The following is a 23,736-nucleotide window of genomic DNA, read 5'->3' as shown; positions in this document are numbered from 1 at the left end:
GGGTGATGTCTGCATTTTATATTGTTATGTTGTGTGTAGATTGGTGAACGGATATCCAGGGATAATGTTACTGGTTGCATGTTTATTTACTTTCTGTTAGCACGAGGCGCTGTTTACTGTTCCGGTCTGTTATTTATTTTAGGTCGGTTAGCCATAGTTGCATGGTAGGAAACTGGATATCCATTTTCAACCTTGTATTATTAATTTCTCTTTTGTTATCAAATGAAAATAATATATATGTAGTTATTTTGTGAGCTGTTAAAGAGTTTGTGAATACCTGAAGGGATAGTGCGTCATATCATCCGAAGTAGTATACTATCCTGTGATGTACGGTAGGGACCACCAAGCTCATACGTGGTATGGGACGCGTTTGAGAGTGGAGTCACAACTGAAATTCAGGTTATTTCTCTCTATCTTTACCAGTGAACTTGTTATGTAAAGGTGGTTGGGAATCACATGCACGCCTGGTAGGCATAGACGATGATGATTAGTCAGTGATTACTAACAATCTATAGTAGTCGACCGTTCTGACACATCGAAAAGAAACCTATTATTTACGATCACATCAAACGACCAGCCTAAGCCGAATAAATGGTCAACCATGCGTGGTAAGGGCAGCGATCGACCACAAAATCAGGAACTAAAAGCCAAAGAAGAATTGTAACATCATGTCCCGACTGTGATCGATCTAGTCGTGAATCCCAACTTTCTAATTCCAATACTCCACCATAGTGTATTATGTATCTGTTGCCTTACTTTGATATATAAAATGAAATGCATGTTTAATGTTTCTATTTGATTAATTAGATTTGTATATAAAGAAAATGTTATAGTGAGTACTGTTGATTGATGTAATGTTAGTTTTAAAATGTTTAGTTACTCATCACTGACTATATGTACTAGTTAATCGTAGTTTATTCTATAAAACTTTGCATATGTTAAAATGATTCAGTATGTTTATTCATTCATGTTAGGAGGGATTATTGACAGAAATTATTTGTTTCCTTACTAGGTAACCATTGTTACTCACCCGTTTCTTCCTATTTTTTTTTTACTTTAGAGCTTGCAGTTGGCGAGACGGGCACAGAACCAGCAAGTGGGGACCATCTGGTGGGTCAGATAGGCGACCAGAGTCTATTACCTGGTGAGTACTGGGGTTATTACCCCTAGTGGTGTCGATTTGTCTAAGAGTCATATAGATTTTGATTTTGAGCGTTAGGAATTTTGTTAGAGTGAGGAATTCTTGTATAATCGTGTATATAAAATTTTTCTTCCGCACTCTGATTTTTATACGTTATTAGATGTATATAGATTTCCGCTAGTATTATATTTTGAATGTATATATGCAGGAATGTATGTTGTTTATTAAGTGCAGGTTAAACGCCTTGAAATGCTAACATAAATAGAGGAGACCATGCCGAAATTTCGAGGTGCTACCTAGTACCTCGAGTTTTAACATGGGGATTTGTGTTAGTATTTGGCAAGGCGCCACAATATTTGCTATAATTAAGTCTTTTATATCAAAATTGCTAGTAAACATTTTTTTGATAGATGTAATGATGTCATTATTGCTACCTATAATAAGCATATTATCCACATAAAGACACACAATTACATAGCTATTTTGTGTGCTCTTGGCCTATATGCATTTATCATATCCATTGATTGTTCAGTGTAGATTATCAATTAAAAATAAAAAATAAAGTTACCTTGGTAAACAATGATCGATCTACATAGACAATGTGATCTGATATTCTTTTTTATTTTAAACTCAATTCAAATTTACATAAACGATTAAAAACAGTTTTTGAGAATAAATTATCTAAAATAAAATATTAAAAGAAAGGGTTTAAAACACTATGAAGAAGTGTAGATCGGTTTGATTTACCATTGCAAGTCTTGTTAACAATCTTTAAATGTCCTCTATTATCTTGATTCACTAAACAAAACTAATATTTTTGGATTGAAAAATCGATTAGTTATATAACGAATGAATTCAAAAATATATGATCAATGATTAAGTCAAGATTATAAGAGAAATATTAAATGTTTTTTTGCCAAGTATAGTTTATCTTGAACTTTTCTAAGTATAAACCATTTGAACGGTAGAACAATTAATATTTCATTCGATTATTTTTACTTAAAAGAATTTTTCACAATAAACAATAGAGCATAGATATGGGAATAATAAAAATAAGTCAATAGAATCTTGCTCAGGATTTCTTAATCGATCTAACGGAGAGTTTAGCTAATAGTCATCGAAAAATAATAAAGTAAAAATAAAACAAAGAGAACATAAAAGAGAGTGAAAGAGAGTAGAGATGCAAGAAAATAAATTCTTTATTATTTTTTTATTCTGGAACCGGTAGAGTCTCGTCAATTACAACTTTTTTTTCTAAAGAAAGATTAAAAGAAAAACACTAAAATAAAAGTTACTAAAAACTCTTAATGTACATTAAAAAAATCTCCCTTTTTGACAGATATCTTTTAACTTTTGGTCTGGTCTCCTATTTATAGAGTCGAGATTAGTGTTTCTATGGTTCCTAGGGTTCAGAAAGCCTTTGTAAACAAAACACCTTCAAAACTCTACTTTAATACGAAGTATTTTTAGTCATCAAGCTACTACACAAATCTCGAGGTTTTATTTTTTGATATCACCGCATCGTCCAAGTTGACTAAGGCACTGCAGTCCATTTGGGCCCAATGGTTTTGAATTTTGGTCCTTAGTCTTGTTTCAGATTTTGGATCATAGTGGTATCTTTGAATTTTTCTAATTCATCTTGAAAGTTTGCAAATTTCTCTTGTTACATATAAATAATCGCAATTAGGTCTGAAACACATATTTTAATGGAAATCAATAATAATAGCAACTAACAATAAATTATATATAATTAGAGCATGTAGTATATAGTTTACCCGTAAAGTTTATGTAATTAGGGTTCTAGAAATCACTTTCTAGACCCTGATCATTGATCTTAAATCCATTTGAAAATATTGCATTATCAAATTTTATATGTTATTGCTTTGATGTTTGTTTTAATTCATAAAGAGACTTAATAAGTATGCAAACCTTTTTTTCTTATCCAAGAATGATAAACCCTTCAGGTTGTTTCATATAGAATTTATTATTCTAATTCATTATTTAAGAAAGCTGTTTTAACACCCATTTGATAAATTTCAAATTTATGTAATGCAACAATTAGATTAATATTCTAATGAATGTTATCTTGGTAACTGGTGAATATGTATCAAAGAAGTCCAGGCTTTCTTTTTGTTTAAAGTCCTTTGTTGCTAATCTAACCTTATACTTATCAATTATTCCATCAAGTTTCAATTTTCTTTTGAATATCCATTTATAACCTAAAGGCTTATTGCTTGATGGAAGATCTATTATAATAGATCTAATTAGTTCCCATGTGTTTTTTTTGTAAAATGTATTCAACTTCACTATTAATAACCTCTTTCCAAAATGGAGCTTTAGAAGTTGACATTGTTTCTTTATAACTTTGAAGTTCATTTTCTAATAAATAAGTGAGAAAATTAGGTCCAAATGACTTAATCATTTTAGCTCTCTTACTGCATCTAAGTTTATCCCCATTTTCTATAGATTGTTTATCTATATTTCCTTGAGAACTATTGCTTGTAGTATCATGAGTTCTTTTATGAGAACTTATTTCTTGTATATTTTTATAAGAAAAAATATTTTAAAAAAATGAAGCATTCCATGACTCAATAATGGTATTAACATGAATGTTAAGAATGTCAGATTTATGTACAAGGAATCGATATACACTACTGTTATGTGGGTAACTAATAGATATACATTCGATGATTTTTAGTCCTATATTGACCTTTTAGGGGTAGGAGTCATTAGTTTAGCTAGACACCTCCACACTTCTAAATATTTATATGATGATCTTTGTCATTTTCTTAACTCATATGGAGTTTAGTCATTTTTCTTGTGAGGTATTTTATTGAGAATGTTATTTGCGTAAAGAATTGTTTCCCCCACAAATTCTGGGGTAAAGTAGAACTTATTAACATAACATTTATCACTTTCTTTAAGGTTCAATTTTTACGTTCAGTAACACCATTAAATTGAGGTGAATAAGGAGTGGTAGTTTAGTGAATAATACCTTATTCTATACAGAACTCACCAACATATACTTCATATTCACCACTTTTAACGCTTCTTATTACCTTTATCTTTTTACTAAGTTGATTATCAACTTTATTATTTTAATACTTAAACATTTATAAGGCTTCGTCTTTACTTTTTAACAAATACACATAACAATATCTTATGCAATCATCAATAAAAATAATAAAATATTTTTTACCATATCTACTTTGCATAAATTTTAAATCATAAATATTACTGTGAATTAACTCTAGAGGTTTAGTGTTCCTTTCAATATAATGAAAGGGTATTTTGATCAATTTAGCCTTCACACACGTTTCATACTTATGTTTTGGGTCAATATGAAATTTAGACAATAAATATAAATTTATTAATCTACGCAATATATTAAAATTCATATGACCTAATCTATCACATTACACATTAAAAGACTCGAGCACATAAATAGAAGAATTTACTTTATTAATATTAGAAACTAAGGATATAATTGTCATTACATTTATCTTAAACAAATCATCGATCAAATGACCTTTTCCCATATACACCCCATTTTTAGTAAGTACGAATTTTTCGGATTCAAAAATCAACTTGAACCCATTCTTACTCAACAACGACCTTGGAACTAAGTTTTTTCGAATATCTGGAACATACAACATATTGTTGAGAGTGAGTTCCTTGCTAGATGTCATTTTTAGTACGATTTTACTTATGCCTTCAATCTTGGAAGTTGTAGAATTCCCATAAATAATTTTTCTTCATTTGTTTACTTCTTCATATAAAGAGAATATTTTTTTGTCCGAACAAATATGACGAGTAACTCTAGTGTCCACGCCCCATTTTTTTGGGTTGTTTACCAAATTAAATTTAGACACTATAGTTGAAAGCTTTATATAAATAATTTCAGTTACTAGTCTCTCTTCCTCGGTCATATGCTCTTGGTTTGTCTTCTTTTTGAAGTTTTCTCGTCATTTGCTCAAATAACAGTCCTTTTAACTTTTTTGAATAACCTTGGCTTGAACCTTGATTAGAGTGCTCTATATTTTTTATGATTTTCTGTCTTGTCTCCACAATGTTTACCTTGGATTCCAAACATTTCCTATTTTCTTTTCAGAAGTAAGGTTATCTTATTCTATTCTTGATCTCACAATCAAGTCATCGAGTCTCATTTCTTTTGTGTTTTAAATAATTTTTAAAGTCTTTCCGAATTGGTGGTAATCTTTCAATTATTGCAGTCACTTAGAATGATTCACTAAGCACCATATTTTCTACATGTATTTCATGTAAAATGAGTTGTAACTTTTGGACTTGACTTATGACAGTCTTTTAATTAATCATTTTAAAATCAAGAAAATGACCAACGATGAAATTCTTCATGCCAACATCTTCTATTTCATTTTTTTTTTATCCAAAGACTCCCATAGCTCTTTAGAAGTTTTGATTTGGCTATACATATTAAACAATGTGTTGTCCAATCCATTGAGGATATAATTTTTACATAAAAATCATAATGTTTTCATGCATCCACGACAATGACTACTTGACTATCAATTTCATTTTCTTTTAAAGTAGGGACTTCCTTATGTAGAAATCTCACGATATTCAATGTAGTCAGATAGAAAAATATTTTCTATTGTCATCTCTTAAACTCAGTCTCATTGAATTTCTCAAATTTCTCCCGATGACTAACATGGGTTGGAATAGTGGCAAGAGTGATAGAATTTGTAACCGATGTAATGATCATTCATATAAAATACAAACTCTAAAAAATATTGTTTTAAGATTGTTATTCTTATTGAATATGACAATATAATTTGTCCTCTTGAAAAATCAAGTAAACAATACCTAATAGAAACTGAATTAAAATAAAATTCAAAAATGCTTATAATGATGTATACGAAAAACAGAAGAAAAAAAAAATGAATGAGACCAAGATTAGAGTTTGACTCTATGTCCTTAAGACACTATTTTCCTCACATTGGTACTCATGGTCTTTGGAGACTATCTCCTTAGATATAACAATCTCTTTCTTATGATAGTAGCACTTCAAACCAAAGAACAACGAAATAACTATGATTTGCACTCACTTTTTCTATAAAACTAGTATGAAGAATGATTAAGAAAATTTTGTAAAAAATACAATGAAGGATGGACTATAAATATAAGAAACAAAATGATTAAACATCTATTCATAGAGGGACATAACTTTTGGAAAGATACACAACTCTTTGAAAATGTATTGCAACTATTATCATTTAATACACCTCTTTGAAGAGGTACATAACTCTTGAAAAATGTACATTTAATATACCTATTTGAAGAAGTACATAACTCTTGAAAAAGTACATTTAATGCACCTCTTTGAAGAGATACATAATTATTGGAAAGTGGTATTGCAACTCTTTACAATTTTCTCTACACATAATTATTATGAATATGTTTTGTAACTACCTATGTGATTGTTGGTATGAACCCAGATTTTGAGACAAACCCAAACTTTAATTTATCATTCATTATTCCAACAATTATTGCCTATGATGCAATAAGATCTATGAGAATTGTGGACTAATCATCATTTATATTTTTTCAGTTGATACGTTAACTTTATTACAAAACAACTCTACATGAATGGAGTGGTGACCCTTGTCTTCCAACCCCCTTTACCTGGGACTAGATCGCATGTAGTTCAGAGGCTAGACCTCGATTAACAACATTGTAAATCTTCATCATCTTCTTATAATGTTCTATATATGCCAAATCATTAGTATTTGGTTTATTGATGACTTGTGATCTTTTCTATAAATTTATCATTTTATTGGGTCATTGGTTTGTTGGGATTGAACCTATAATCAATGTCTATTTCTTTCCCTTATGGATTTTTAAATATCTCAGTGGCTTTGAATTATATGAAACTATTCTTGATTTTAGTGTAATGGATGATCTTGAAACCGTATGAGTGAAAATGGTTATGGAGAACTCAAAGTAAGAAAGAAGACTCAATCTTTGTTGTTTTAATTTAAACTTGGTTCTTTGTCATGGTTTGTAGAGACTTTCACAATAATAGCTTTATTGATAAAGTTCTTGATTTCCTTGGTTCCTTCCCCAATCTTGTAGAGTTGTGAGTTCCACTGGAAAACACCTCCAACATTTTCTTCTATGGGGTTATGAAAATTATACAGTTATGTAAAACTAACTTGAAAAATGTATATTTTTTTCTTCTTCAAGGAACTTGGCAGATAATGATTTTTTTGAAACCTTATCATCTTCACTATTCAGAAATTTTTTTGAAGTTGAAGTAAGTGAATCAATTACCCAAATCAAGTACCCATCTTTCCATTATTCCTTGTTGTCATCACGTGTGTCTTCTTTGATTATTGAAGTTCTTGATTATTTTTCTTTTGAGTTGTAGCATCACAGGCAATTGATATTTATGCATTTCCAATGAGTCATGTGGGACTTCAAGCACTAGGACACCTTTGGGCATCAAAACATCACCTAGGATAGTCGAAGTGTCACCTAACATTTCATCAGGGACTTCAACCAATACTCCTCCTCCAAGCGACAATAAAAAAAGTAGAAAACTGATACCAATTATGGTTAGAGTGGCACTTCCAATATTTGGCTTATTCTAGATTATTGTTGGAGTTATTGGTATCCTTCACTACCAAAGAAAAACCACAGTAATTGTAGCATTCAGTGCAGGTTAACAACTTTATTTCCATACACAATTTTGGATGATCTTGTGAAAAATGAAAATAAAAGATGACATAATTGCAACAATAACATAAGGATTTACGTGGTTCAACAGTGTGCCTATTTCCACGGAATAGAACAAGAATAATTACTATTTTCTCATACGTTTTATATACATAGAGATTTTTATTTATATAACCAAGAGTCACTAAAACATATAAAACTCCCCAAAACAGAAGCCCCCAAAAACAGAAAACCCTTTAAAAAATATTACACCACTGCCCTTTTCATACCTCTTAAAATTTTTGGGCTAGGGACTCTGCCCCCACAGCTCTGCATAACACAACAAAATACAAGACATTTACATAATAGATCTAACTTACATAGTTTAGTTCGAATTTTTTTATAATTTGGTTCATTATATTTCTGTGGCTTTCTAATTAAATACACGACGAAACAAGTGATCAAGGTTTAGAAAGTCGTTTCTAGAGCCCTTATTACATGAATTTTACGGATAAATTGAATACTAAATTCCCTCATTAGACATAATGCATGGTTAGTCTACAATAATTCTTGTTTTCAATTTAATTATGTAATTCGGAACTAATTACTGTTATTTACGTGTAATAGGAAATATTCGCGAAGTTTCAGAGAGAATCGAGAAAATCCGAAGTTACTACTATGATTTAAGATCCAAAATAAGATCATGGACTCAAATTGAAGTCAATTGACAAAAACTTTATCGCGATGCCATGGTCAACGGCAGCGACGTGGTCAACGAAAAAATTCAAGTCTCAAAATTCGTACTGAAGCTTGACGACTGAAAGACATTCTTATTGAAGTAGGACTTTAGTATTTTTGTAATCACGGAATGTTTTTAAAATCCTAATTACCCAAGAAACCCTAATCTAGTCTCTCTATAAATAGGAGACTAGACTAAATGGCTTCTTATCTCCAATCTCCCCCAGAAGTCAACTTCTCTTTTTATATTCTTTTAGTTTAAGTTTTTATATTTTTCTTTCTTAGTTTTACGAAAGTTGTAAGGAGGTTCTGTCGATTTCAAATCAGGAAATAATAAAGATATTCTCTTTCTCTCATCTCTACTTTTTCTTTCCATGTTTTTTTTACTTTATTGTTCTTGTGATGATTGTTGGCTAAATCTCCGTTAGATCGATTGAGGAAGCCGAAGTAAGATTTATTAGTGTTTTATTGTTCTCGTAATGACTTAATAGTTTTATTGTGATAGCGTAGGTATTTATTATCAAGTTGAATATTGAATATTTTCAAAGTTTTGATGATTTCTTTCTTTGATAAGTTTAAGAAGATCCATGCTTTATAGAGAATAGTCAATGTTTATCTAATAATCTCGACCTAAGTTATTGCATACTTTTGATTAGTGGATCGAGATAAATAAAGAATCAGAATTTACTGATAAAGCTTGTGAAAGTGGATCCAATTGATCTACACTTCTCTATCTTATTTTTTAGTTTTTATTTTAGTAGTTTGTTTTAGATAAATTTCTCTCAAAAACTATTTTTAATCGGTTACATAAACTTGAATTGGATTGGAATTAAAAATACTTTGGATTAACATTGTCTCTGTAGTTCGACTTTTGTTTGCCAATGTTTTCTTTTGTTATTATTTTATTATCATTTACAACTTGAACAATAAGTGATTATAATTAATCTATTCATTTGTTTGTTTTGAATCTATGTATTGTTTGATCACCAAGAAGTATAATGCATCTATACGTAAATAGGCAATTTTGATATTTTGAATTTTAGAGATATATATGTTATGTAACTCGTTTTAAGGATACAACAAAGTAAAATTGAACGACAAAATTAACACTTCAAAGTTTGGGAGAGCTAAGAGAATCATAGGGAGAAACCCGGATTATACTTGAGTGAAATATTCTCATCTCATCCGTAGGATATAGACACTATCGAATTATGTATGTCTTATTGTGTTCATTTATTTTTCTTATTAACTGCATGGTTTTACTTAAGGTTCAACGTTAACAAGTAGTTTGGAGTGCGAGATAAGCATGATTAAGGAGAAGTACATACATGACATAACATTGATTTATTATAATCTATAAGTGCAAGTTCTAAGCTATGTTTTTTTAATGTTTTTCAGGACAAATGGGCGGTGGCACTGAGCCTGAGGGGCAACCTTAACGACATCAATGAGCAATAACACATCAGTGCCTGGAATGAACCATCAAGACCCTACAGTCACATGGCAAACTACGACGAATGACTTCAGAGTTGTGGAAATTGAGCACCAAATAGAATTAGACATCAACACCAAGCACATTGAGGCTATGATGTTATCAAGAATACTTAAATTCCACCTTAATGTGTAAAGTTTAAACTATTATGGATTTCATTTAAAGACTAATGTTCTTGTGGTGTTTTTCAGGTTTAATTTACTATAAACTTATTTTAAATTGGGTGTTGTAAGTTTGGATACAAGATGAGAAATTTATGGGGTCTAGGCTAGAAAAGAACAGTACATCATTGTTGTCTTGGTTGTGTAAAAAACAATCCTAAAAGATGGATCTTTGGTCCCACTAAATAGGTTAGATATTTGTCCAACCACACATTTTTAAATGCCATCTGTAAAGAAGGGAAACTTTTTTTTTTTCCTCAAGGTCAGTTTGATTACCTGGGAAAATGATTATCTATGGGATTTACCACCGTGTGATTGTGCATTTTGGGGTAACCATTATTTTCCCAAAGAAAACAATTGTCTTTCTTGGTGGTAAAATATTTTCTGACCCAATCGCCAAGAAATGATTATTCTTGTCAGAATGGGATAGTCCTTAAAAACACTTGGAAAAAAAATTCTTTATGACATTTTCCTTGGTGAAACAATAGCAAGCATATTCTGAGAGAATTTATTTTCCAAGAAATTGATTTTCTCTATAAAATGTTTTCTACCTAATCATCCAGACCCTACTTTCAAAAAACTACCACCTCCGGAAACTAAATGACAATACCGAATTGTGTAGCTATACTATTTTTTTCGTGATCATCTACATCATCATTACCAGGGGCGGAGCCAGGATTTTCCCCATGTGGAGGCAACCAAGAGTATAGATTTCTTTGTGGGGACAACTAAGAGTGAAAAAAAAAATTTAAGACAACTAGAAGTGGAAAAAAAAAATTGTGAGGGCAATAGTGGCAGACTTTTTTATCCATTGCTAAAATTTGTCGCAATAACTCACTAATCCATAGGCTTCAAAAATTCTTGTGGGGGCAAGTGTCCCCATTGTAAATCCGCCTGTGATCATCACCATAAAATTTGAATCCAAAAATTTGGATTTGGTTGAATGAAATATGATATTTCATTCAATTATATCTAGAGCCATACCTTATTATCACAAGGATATTTATATCAACTTTCATTACCTCAATTCAAGTTCTTTTAGATCTTTTTAAATTATATTCTTTTATTTAACTATATCTAGAATCGTGATTTATTATGGAAAAGATGTTTATATCAACTTTCATTACCTCAATCTAAATTCTAAGGTTCTCATTTGGGTCACGTGGGTTGCTATGTTGGTCGACGTGACTCGATAATACCTCAGATTTTTTCAGTTTATGGTCTAGATTTGATTCGAACAAATTATTAAAAAGAAAACAAAAAGCTAATTTGGCATGATTTAAGGATTTTGAAAGTGAACCACCACCAAACACCCACATTTAATTTGATCCACACCATGAAATCTAGAGGGCTATGCTGTTGTTTGCACTACATATAATCCTCTCAAATCAATCGAGATTTTGGTGATTTTTTAGATTACCTCCCTCATTAATTTGGTGTAACCAATGAACTCTTAGATTGTTTAGATCGCCAAATGGTTTTGAGTATCCAATGGGTGCTGATATGGGATAAAAAACACATTGTCAATATGGTACAATGTTGATCTTTTTTTTTTTGTTTTGGCAATCTATTTTCAAAGGAATCCCTAGGAGGTTCTTCCATCTCAGTCGTACAAACTATAAAAAGGGCTTTTCTACCCTATGGTATAGATTTCCTAAATATTAGTACATATCTTCTTGGGATTATACAGTTTTTCTAGGGATTCCTCTTTGTTGGAAACCCATAACATCTCAACCCTCATTTTGATGGAGAGATTTAACCCACCAAATAAAATGATGAAATTTTCTAGCTGTTGTGTAAATGTCTTGTATTCTATAGCGCTATGCAGAGCCACGGGAGTCTCGTGGATCGATCAGCGGGCAGGGATAGAGCACATGCCCTGAATTTTTTAAGAGATATGAAAAGAATAATCGTGTAATATTTTCTTAAGAGATTTTCTATTTTTGAAAAGTTTTACATGTTTTGATAACTCTCGATTATATAAATAGAGATCTAAAAAATTATAAAACTTATGAGAAAATAGTGATTGTTCTTGTTCTGTTTTGTGAATGTAGATACATTGTCGAATCACGTAAATCCTTGTGTTCATACAATTGTGTTCTCTTTGTTATTTTGATTTTTTTTCACATTACTCTCAACCCACATTCAAGGCTCTCCATTAGATTAGATGAGTAGAAAATATCATACCCTTGATCCAATTACAAAACACCTACATAAACTCCTTTAAATAACATAATTCAAAACAATAGATTAAAAAAGGAACTAATACCAAAAATCAATTGAGAAATTCTATATTTATCCAAGGCAACTCTTTTAAATTACCTTCTTTAACCTAAAAGATCGATCAATTGAAAAGGAAAAGGAGGTCCATGCACTTTCAATTGGGTTTTAAGACAAACAAATATAACTTTCAAAGAGTCAGGAATACATGCAAGTGCAATGTTGGCACGGACATCCGCTAGTATATATATGACTCAGATTCCATTCAGAATTGTTTAATTGGACTCGTATATCCTTCACGAAATCATATATAATATCGGATATGATACAGATATATTCTTCACCCATTCTAAATCCAACCTGTTACCAGCCTTGATTGGAATACCAATACCTGTAGAAGGCTTATATGTAGGATTAAATAATGAATTTGACTTATTAGATGATGAACGTCATAAAAAACACCATCTTTTATAATCCCCTTTTCATTTTTATGAATGTTATTGTGGACTCTCTCTCAATGTTCCAAATTTTCATCCACCATTCAAAATTAGGGCTGCACCATTGTTGGTGATTCTAATCGATGAACAGAAATAATTTATTTATTTATTTATTTACCTATTTGAATACTAAAAGATAATTTTCTCCTCCCTTGATCTTTCTTCACTGAGTCATCGAAAAAGCCAACTAATATACACTAACTCCTGTTTGTTAGCACGCAAGTAGTACACACTTCCAAAGCACTAGTCCATGATTTTAATGTTGGTTGATAATTTGTTAGAATTGAACATTTTACTATGATGGATTGTCATAATTAGGTATATAGGGTTGTTAATGGGTTGGGTTTTGGTCCGGACCAGCAAATCATGGATTGGATTTGGTAATGATTTTGGCCCATTTAGTTATCAGACTGGACTGAATTGTGCCCAAATTTGTCTTTAGGGCTTGGCTTGAACTTGGGGGAAAAAACTTTGAAGGGCCATTATGCTTCAAAATTTTGTTCAAACCCTCTCCTGTGGATTACAAGAGGCATTTCCAAGGATGTATCCCAAATATCAACAAAAATGTAGGGGGCGTGAAAAAGCCACATGTCTTGTAACGACGAGGGTTCCTCTAAAATTTTGAAGTGGCCTGGCCGCTTCAAAGTCGGACTCGAACTTGGTTGCTAGGCTCGTTGGTGTCCTAGGTTGACGCGATAACTATCCGCTGAAAAGAGTGGTTTTCGAGAAGTCTTTTCTTACTGGGCTCAAATTTGAAATTAGGTGGGTTGTGCTTGGTTTAGGATTTTAGGCCTATTTAACCTCGGCAGTTTATTCCCCAGCCCGACCCATTGGCAACCATAAACTAGGCATTATCATTGGAAGTCCATGAACCCTGGTTAGCCCAAGTGGCAAAAAAGAAGATAGACTTATGATCATTTGCAAAATCAATTGTTGGTTGTAGATTAACATGCAAAATAAAATAAGAATAAATACAAAAATCTTGGCAAGTAAGGGTCGATCCACATAAATAACGTTGATCCAACAATTTTTAACTTAAAACGATAAAGATTTATAACTAACTAATAAAAAATTGATTCAGAAAGAATTTTAAACTAAACTAAAAACAATAGAAGAACATGAAATAAGATTGCAATGTAAAGATTACATCAGTCAAATCCACCACAAATAAGTAATTTCATCAGTTATCAGTATTTATTCTTATCTCAAACCCACTAACAATCTAATGTTGTTGGATCAGAGAATGATTATATTAGACACAATTATTAACTCAAAAAATTATGATTTAAGTTAATAAGATGAAATCAAAAGATTAACTTAATATTTAATTAGTATAATTTAACTTGAACTTAACTAAGTCTAAACCATCAAAACCATGAATAACAAATCAGATATGATGATCTCTACTTAATAAATCATTATCACAAATAAACTATTAAACACATATATAAACTAATAAATTGATTACGATGATCTTACTCATGGCTTCATTAACCTCTCTAATAGAGGTTTAGCCGATGATCATCACAAGAAAAAATAAATAAAGCATAGAAAACATAAAAAGAGAGCGAGGAGATGAGAAAATAGAAGTTGCTTATTTATTGATCTTTAGCCTGAAATCAGTAGTTGCTCATTGATTACAAAGTTTGAATAGTAAAAACAAAAATTAAAAACCTAAAATCAAAATAAAAACAAATGAGGTAGAAGAAGAAGATAGGAAAGAGTTTTTTTTTTCCATTATGGCCTGGTCTCTTATTTGTAGAAACCATAATAAGGTTTAATAGATTTGAAAAACTTCCGTGTATAACAAAATGTTTAAACCCTAATTTATTAGGTTACAAATCAAGCCGTCATAAATTTGCACAAATACTTGAGTAGTTCTTGCCAACTTCACCGCGCCGCCCAAGGAGTTCACCATGCCACAACTCTTATGGGCCTAATGGGTTTGGATTTTGGTCCGTAGTCTTGTCTTGAGTCCTGAAGTGCAATGTACTCTTTCGATTGTCTTAGTTCGTCCTTTTTGGATCTTGTGACTTTGACCTATCACAAATAAATAATCAAAATTAGGCAAAAAATCATAAACAATAATAAAAATAGACTATTAATGAATTATGTCTATTTAGAGAATTTAGCGTATGATTAAGCCTTAAAATTTCTGTAAATAGGATCTTAGAAATAACTTTTTAGGTCATGATTATCAATCAATTACAATAAGAATCTCATCACAAACCATCATAATGATATAACTCTTTGCCTGTGTATTTCATCCAGTTTTAAAATTTGTTGAGTTGACTCAATATTCAATCAAGTCAACTGGACTCAATTGGATTTTGAATTGACTCTACTCCAAAAATCAAAGTTGCCTACTTTTTAAGTCAATTTAACAGCTTTTCGACTTGGATCAGAAACAAGACCGAGTTATGCAACTATAATTATTTAAGGGTAAATTACATTTTAATCCCCTGGAGTTTGGCTTAGTTCCATGTTGACCTCCTAAAGTTTTGATAATTGCACTTGCCTCCCTTATAGTTACCTAAGGGGCTGATTTACCTCTCCCCCTTCCATTTACTTCCCGTCAACCAAATATTTAAAAAATGATTTTTATTTTTGAAAAGTTCATTTTATACTTTTTAAAATATTATTTTTCTTGATAAACAAAATTATCCCTGTCAAAAAATGGGTTCATACTTAAGATGTGAATGCTTAGATGGGAGCATTTTTAATTATCGTTTTAAAATTTAGTTTTTGTAATAATAAAAATAAAATAGTAAAATAACATCTGAATTTTAACATTGTTAGTGAAAGGGGAGGTAAGTGCGATTATCAAAACATTAAGGGTCAATATGGAATTATGCCAAACTATAGGGGGTCAAAGTATAATTTACCCTATATTTAAAAAAAATTGGAGAACAAAACTAGATATTATTATTTATTTTAAAATGATAACGTATTCAAAATAAATAAAATGTAATATATTTTTAATGACTCATCCAAATCAATTTATGTGTCATCAACAACATGATGATCATTCAAGTTGAGTTTTAAAATTATTGTTTAATCAATATTAATCATAAGTCAATTGGCAGAAAAATACTTAAAAATTAAATGTGGCATGCACGTTTGTTCATGAACATATATTTCTACATAGGATTACAGTCTGTGAGAATAACAGCTAACAAACCAATCATTCATCTGTTTAATATCAACAAATATACCCAATGAGTGGGGAATCAACTAAACCAAAGTCTTAACCCCAGGAGTTCGCTCAATGGCAATTTTGGACCGATAAAAGGTTAATGCCGGTAGGTCATGAGTTCAATGCCCAGTATGAGCTCAGGGGCCACCTGTGAGGACGCACTCGCACTTATGTGGTTCATGTGAGGTGCGGGTGTTGCATGTGCCCCGAGACTAGTTCTTCGACAAGGCCATGATTCATGGGTCCGACACGCTATCTACAGGGATACCCGGTTTTAAAATTAAAAAAAAATAATAATAATAAAATAAACCAAAGTCTTTAATAATTTTATCTAAGTCAAAGCCAACGAGAAGAAAATACATACCAAACACCCTTTAACAAGATAACCCTTTCATTACTGAGCTGTGATTACTTTTGTTTTTGAAAAGAAGAAGAAAAAGTCAAATCCTTAAGAAGGTCAAACTTCATTCCCCCATTAATGAAGGTCTAGGCCCAGAGGCTCTTTCTATCTTTTAGACCTCCATGGCTGCTAACCTTCTTCATCTTCTTCTTCTGTCATTATCATCTCTGTCTCTTTCCTTTGTATTGGTATCAGCAGAAGGTGAGGTTAAAAGGAATTATGATCTCCATTGTCTAGATATTCAGTCTAAGTTATTATTTTTATATATTTACCACCCTTACAAATTAGATGTTTTAGACATGTCTCTCTCAATAAAAAAATAATAATATAGATTTACACCCTTTGACTAATGATTCATGCAAATATCCTGGTGTTTTTCATTTTGAATAATTTTGTAAGAATTAAAAAAAAAATGGTAGTTTTAACACTTCAAGTAAGGTTAAGCCAAAGTCAGATGTTCATAATGGCAACTCTATTTGAAAAAAAAAACCCACTGTTTTTCTTTTTCTAAATATATAGAAAAATAGGATTCATGTTGCAACCTTGGTTTTGGAATAAGGCATAGATAATGATGAGGATTATCTTTGTTGCTTCTAATAAATCATGTTGTTTCCGTGTGTTATCCAATTTACAGTGTTTGTGAGCATTGATTGTGGTACCTCAAGTTCTTACTCTGACGAAAACTTTATTTTATGGTTTGGAGATGATCTCTATGTTCAAAATGGTGAAAACCATGTTGTGCCGACACCGAGTTCAGTCTCTCATGTATTGAGCACTCTTCGAGTATTCACTACTCACAAGAAGAATTGCTACACAATAGATATTGACAAGGGTGATCGTGTCCTTGTACGTGCTGGCTTTTTCTATGGAAACTATGACAAGAAATCATCTCCACCAACCTTCGATCTGCAATTTGATGGAAACCACTGGGCAACAGTGGTGACATCGAGCGACGATGTAGTTTATTATGAAGCAGTATATAGTGCAAAAGGGAATACCATAAGTGTATGTGTTGCACAAACACAAAATAATCAGTTTCCCTTTATATCAACACTTGAAGTAAGGAGTTTGGATATCGGTATGTACAGCCATGTTGATTCAAATTATCCTTTGTTCTTGAGAAAGAGGGTTGCTTTTGGTACAAATAAAACAATAAGGTATGTGAAAAATATCCAATGTGTCTCCTTTGCTATGATTCATTATATTGCTATAGATGTCTTGAATCTTAAATCTAGTTGGTAATTAATTACCATGGGTGCATTGTACTCTAGGAAAATAAAACACACTCATTAGGATTAATAAGGGCAATCTTCGAATTTTAGAATTTGGATACGTATTATTTGTTGTCGTCTAAGACTGCAATGGAATGTTAACAAACTCCAAAATCATGTTTTTTTTTAATGAAAATTCTTAAGGGTGAATTACCATTTCGGGAGCCAAATATGATGAAATTTCCTTTCCTGCTAATTGTTCATTTTAATTCACAAAACATGAATGTGCAAGATCGCAGGTTTTTCAAGTTACGAGATTGCATGTTTAAAGTGACAATCTCACTGGGTGTTTTTCTCCCAAAGTGACAATCTCGTTTGCTTATATAGTGACGATCTCGCTACTTTTAACGAACCTGTGAGATAGGCACTTGATACCTGCAAGATTGTCACTTTAAACTTGCAAAATTGTCATATTAAAACTTCAGAAATCGTTACTGGTCACATTTTGGGAATTAAAATGAACAGTGAGTTGGAATTGAAATTTCATCAAAAATTGATTACGTTTTGGTAAATCTCTCTATTCCTAAAATGTTTGTAGTACAAAAACCAAGGGTTGTGTTGTCCTTATGCAACGGTACATTTTCTATAAATATCACAAACTCTCAAAAGTACAATACAAAAACACTATTGATCAAAAAGACGATAACTTCCTTACCCTTTTGTAGTAAAAGATAAAATAAAAATGCCTTTTAGTGGTACTTATGTAACGAACATAGTCTCGAAGGCTGACAATATTCCATTGAAGTCAATATTACTCGTTTTAGGCTGACATGATAAGAGTTAAAGAAAACATAGAAATGAGGGTTTGGAAGGTCTACGAAAGGTAGAAGTAAAAAATTCCAAAGCTTTAATTTGTTTCTTAGTCTAATTTAGTCAATTGGTCTCATCTCATCAGTGGATGTAGGCATACCATCATACAATGTAAATCTTGGTGTATTTGATGTTTCTTGTTTTATTTTATTTTTTATTGTGGGTTCAATGTTTACATGTATAACTTTTGATGTTGGTTTAGGTTCTCGGATGACGCTTATGATCGTATTTGGGTTCCTGCAATAGTAACCAATAGACTAGTTAAGGTTCCAAGTGACTTACTATTCATGAAGGTTGATGTTGAAGATAACCCTCCAAGATCTGTGTTACAGAGTGCAATGACACCGAAAAATGTATCATTCTCCGTAATCTTAAACACTAATCTACCAACAGTTGAAGTACCCATCTACATCAACACATACTTTGCTGAACTAGCTCAGCTGGATTCAATGGAGAAGCAATCGTTTCAGATTTACATTAACAATGAGGCTAGCACAAATCCCATAATTCCATCTTATGGGAGTACTTTGGAGATTTATATTGGAAACATGACTGCTTCTGCAAACACTTTGTTTTCTTTGGTGGCCACCTCGGACTCAACTCTTCCCCCACTAATTAATGCCATGGAGGTCTTCAGTGTCGGTGATGCACTAACTGATGGAACCAATGCAAAAGATTGTGTGTTTCTAATTTTTAAACATTCAAATTTTATGCCTTTCTTTTATTTTTGAGTTATTTGGGCTTGTGACAAGAATATAAATACTAACACTAGTGAAAATGGAGACTTTAGTACAAATCAAAAACCCTAGAAGAATAATAGAAATTTGAAAATGACATAGATGAAGGTAGTAAACAAATATACGAAGGAATACATCAAGATATGAGTCATGATATATAGAGATGGGGGGCAAAATAAGATTCATGTTTTTTTTTTAATATTGATAAGCTGGGGTTCAAAAGAAAAAAAAAAAAAAAAAACACAACTAACGAGTGTAAGTACAGATAAGACCTTCCTCTAAAATGCGCTAAAGCTCTTGAGGAATACTAGTAGCCTCCTCTATTACAAAAATATCATTAGAATAACTTCCCAACCTTGCTAAGAAATGTGTTGCTCTATTGCTTTCTCTCCAAAAGAATTCGAAATCACACATCGCAAAGACTAAATGGGATATGACGTAGATGACGCAATGAAATTTCCTTCCAACTTTTAAATCTAAAATTCGACCCTATTGGAAAAAAATGCTAAATTAATCATAATTTATTCAATTTAATTATTACTTATGATGCAATAAGAACTATGAGAATTGTAGACTAATCATTATTTTTTCTTCTTTTTTGTTTTTTTCCAGTGGATGCATTAACTTTGTTACAAAACAACTTCATTGAACTACAGGAATGGAGTGGTGACCCTTGTCTTCCCGCCCCCTTTACTTGGGATTGGGTCGCATGTAGTTCTGATGCTACACCACGAATTACAGCACTGTAAATCTTCTTCTAATATCATTATTTATGCCAAATCATTTGTATTTGGTTCATTGACTTATAATTTTTTTTTCCTTTATATATATTTATGGCTTTATCAAATTTAATTTGTTGGGATTGAACACTGGATCTCTTGTCTATTTTTTCTATGTGGTTTTCCAGATATCTCAGTGGCCTTGGATTATATGGGACTATTCCTGATTTTAGTGGGATGGATGCTCTTGAAACCATGTGAGTGAAAAGGGTTATGGAGAACAACGAAGTAAAATTGATGATTCAATCTTTGTTGTTTTTAAACTTGGATCTTTTTCATGGTTTGTAGAGATTTTCACAATAATAGCTTTATTGAAGAAGTTCCTGCTTTCCTTGGTTCCTTCCCCAATCTTGTAGACTTGTGAGTTCTATTGCACCTCCAACATGTTCTTCTATGGTCTTATGAAAATTACACATTTCTTTAAAACTAACCTGAAAAATGATATTTGTTTTCCGTGAAGGAACTTGGCAGACAACGATTTTTTCGGAACTATTCCATCTTCACTATCTAAAAACAAAAATTTGAAGTTAAAGTAAGTGAATCATTAAGTACCCATCTTTCCACTATTCCTCGTCGTCATCAAGTGTGACTTCTTTGACGATTGAAGGTCTTGATTTTTTTGTTCTTTTGAATTGTAGCATCATGAGCAATCCAGATTTGTGCATATCCAACGAGTCATATGGGACTTCAAGCACCAGGATACTTTTGAGCAGTGAAACACCACCTTGGACAATTGTAACATCATCTGACTTTTCATTAGAGACTTCAACCAATTATACTCAACCTTCAAACAATGATAAGAAGAGTAAAAAACTGATACCAACTATACTTAGAGTGGCACTTGCAATATTCGGCGTTTTCTGGGTTATTTTTGGAGTTCTTGCTATCCTTCACCACCGACAAAAAATCACAGAAATTGTAGCATTCAGTTCAGGTCAGCAACTTCATTTCCTTACGTGATTTTGAATTATCTAACTTACATTTCTCACCCAATTTAGCTCAAAGGTTCATCAACTTCAATCACGATGTTTATTATATTTTTGTAGTATTCTAATTAAATACATGACGGAACTAATGACTATGATCAAGTCGTGCATTTGTTCATTTTGAATCTATTTGTTGATTGATATATCACTGGGGAAGTATTGTGCACTTGTACCTAATCAGGCAATTTTGATATTTTGAATGTCACATGTATGCATATATGTCACATAACTCATTTTAAGGTTAAAAGAGTAAATTGAACAACAAAATTAATGCTTTCAAGTTTGGGAGATCTAAGAGAATAATAGGGAGAAACCCGAGTTATAATTTTGAGTGAAATATTATCATCTCATCCTTGGACATAGGCGCTATTGAATCACAAACATCTTGTTGTGTTCTTTTATTTTTCTTATTGACTTTGTAATTTTATATAAGGTTCGATGTCAAAAAGTACTTTGGGATGCAAAATAAACATGATTATGGAGAAGTGCATACATGATATAATATTGATTTATTATAATCAGGAAGTGTTAGCTCTAAGTTAGGTCATTCTTAATGTTTTCAGGGCAAGTGGGTGAGGTCACTAAGCCTGATGGGCCACCCTTTGCCACACCAACGAGCTATAACACATCAGTGCCTGGAATGAACCTTCAAGATCCTACAGTTACAAGGGAAAGTACAATGAATGACTTTAGGGTAGTGGAAATCGGGCACCAAATAGATTTAGGACCCTCTGATATGCACCACAAAGCACATTGAGGCAACGATGTTATCTGGAATCAGTAAATTCTTTTGTGACAATCTATTTTCTTAAGACCATTTTCTTGGAAAATGGTTTTCCCTGTAAAATATTGTTTTATGCAATCATACATCCTTAGTTTTCAAAACAACACTTCCTGAGTTTAAATGGCAATTCTTAAGTGTGCAGTTTAACTAATTTTATTGTACTCATCTGCACCACTCACTCACTGACATGGTTTTTAAACTTGTCCGAGACCGAGACATATCACCTAAGTTAACTCGGTATCAGAGTTGAATGAGACCAACTCACAAAGTATTTTGAGACGATCGTGTATCGTGAGATAAGCGAGTCGTCTCAGACGATATTTTTTAATATCTCGGGTGATACAAACAAGATAGCACAGAAAATTATTAACTCACAAGTTAAACGGGACGTATCGGACGAGATTTTCAAAATCTCGTCTGAGTTAACTGAGACAAACGAGTTAAAGCCTCAACCCTCTATTCTTTCACCCCAAAATCAATTTTTTTTAATTTTGTATTTTTTAATAGGAATCATTTCAGATTTTTTAAATAATTAAAATCATTGTCTTAATGTCCAATGTGACAACTCGAACGAGAGAAAACATATCATCCGAGTCAACTTGGTATCAAAGCTGAACGAGACGAGACCTAATACCGAGGTTAAAAACCATGCTCACTGATCATCATGCAAAAAAGGCATGAGCACGAGCAATGGGAAATGATGGAACTTCTATTATGGGAATCGAATGGATCTGAGAATATAACAAGGTGACTCATCTCATCTTGAACAAGACAAACTCTTAAAACTGATGTTTTTTTGTTATCGTAAGGTAGATTTGTTTAAGCTTAAACATATTTTATATAGATCACAACCATATAAATTTTAAATTTTAATTATTTTATATAAACATATAAAATTTAGTTGAGGTTTCAAATATGAGACAAGTCATGTCAAATGTGATGGCGATTCACAATAACTGTCTAACTCAATTGCCTTCGAGACTGAGATAACTCGGACAAGTCATGTTAGTCTTAGATGAGTTACAAATCCATTTTTGGCTTGTTCATAGCATGGGCAGAGCTATGTAAGGATGAGTGTGGGCTATAGCTCGCCCCGGAACTTTCGGGAAAAAAATTGTTAGCCCCCTAGACTTTGATCATTATTAGAGTACCACATTTTTTTAAAGATTAACTCCTACACTTTGATTGGTAATACTGATAACCACATGTTTTTCTTTTAGTCTGACCAGGCTTACTAAGTTTGTAAGGATTCCACCCTTACTAAGGGTCCTAGGGCTTACCTTGTGGCATCGAAAAACATGATACGATGCTTTAGGGTTGTAGAGGACAAATTTCTATGGACTTTGAAAAAAAAAAAAGAAGTTATTTTTCAGTATTAAATTTTAAAATTTAAATTTGGGAGTTAGATAGAAGCCTGATAGTCATCCATTTTCAAATCCTTGAATCAAGTCTTAAAAAAAAATTGATATATATTATCTAAGTTTTTCTATGAAGTCTAGATGGCTGTGGTGTTGGATGGCCAACGTGGTAACCCATTTGAGCAAAATAACTAAGGCTAAATATCTTACTATATTAGTAAGGAAAGTACATTTTTTTACCTTATGACATGCCTTTACCCAAGTTAAAAGAGTCCGACTAGCCTCACTTAGTAAGATTTCAACTCCTACTAAGGGTCGTTGAGCTCACCTTGTGACATCCAAAAAACATGATACGATGCCACATAATTGTGGAGGACAAAATTCTAGGAACTTTTAAAAAGAACAAAAAAATTATTTTTCACCATTGAATTTTAATTTTAAATTTAAAGTTTCGTGGAAGTTTTGTAGCTGTA

The 23,736-nt window shown here is 31.9% G+C and overlaps 1 protein-coding gene across 1 annotated transcript; it reads left to right on the top strand.

The window, feature by feature from the left end:
* The first annotated feature begins 16,660 nt into the window (after positions 1-16,660).
* Positions 16,661-21,878, top strand: LOC147384648 (uncharacterized protein At1g24485-like). Its single transcript, XM_086424969.1, has 9 exons — positions 16,661-16,739; positions 17,173-17,695; positions 18,822-19,297; positions 19,969-20,101; positions 20,264-20,332; positions 20,424-20,495; positions 20,596-20,667; positions 20,774-21,069; positions 21,685-21,878. The coding sequence occupies exons 1-9, from the start codon at positions 16,661-16,663 to the stop codon at positions 21,876-21,878; spliced, it is 1,914 nt and encodes a 637-aa protein (XP_086281095.1).
* The last annotated feature ends 1,858 nt before the right edge of the window (positions 21,879-23,736 follow it).

Source organism: Akebia trifoliata, chromosome 15 (assembly GCF_017979445.1).
Source record: "Akebia trifoliata isolate Shusen 1 chromosome 15, ASM1797944v1, whole genome shotgun sequence".
In the NCBI taxonomy this organism is placed as follows: domain Eukaryota; kingdom Viridiplantae; phylum Streptophyta; class Magnoliopsida; order Ranunculales; family Lardizabalaceae; genus Akebia; species Akebia trifoliata.
This window is presented reverse-complemented; position numbering and strand designations above follow the sequence as displayed.

Bases quoted from the DNA above. Each gene is read 5' to 3' on its own strand.
- LOC147384648 (XM_086424969.1), top strand. From the start codon at position 16,661: ATGGCTGCTAACCTTCTTCATCTTCTTCTTCTGTCATTATCATCTCTG. The intron at 20,333-20,423 runs GTGAGTGAAAAG...CATGGTTTGTAG, and splicing joins ATGGATGCTCTTGAAACCAT to AGATTTTCACAATAATAGCT. The intron at 20,496-20,595 runs GTGAGTTCTATT...TTTTCCGTGAAG, and splicing joins TTCCCCAATCTTGTAGACTT to GAACTTGGCAGACAACGATT.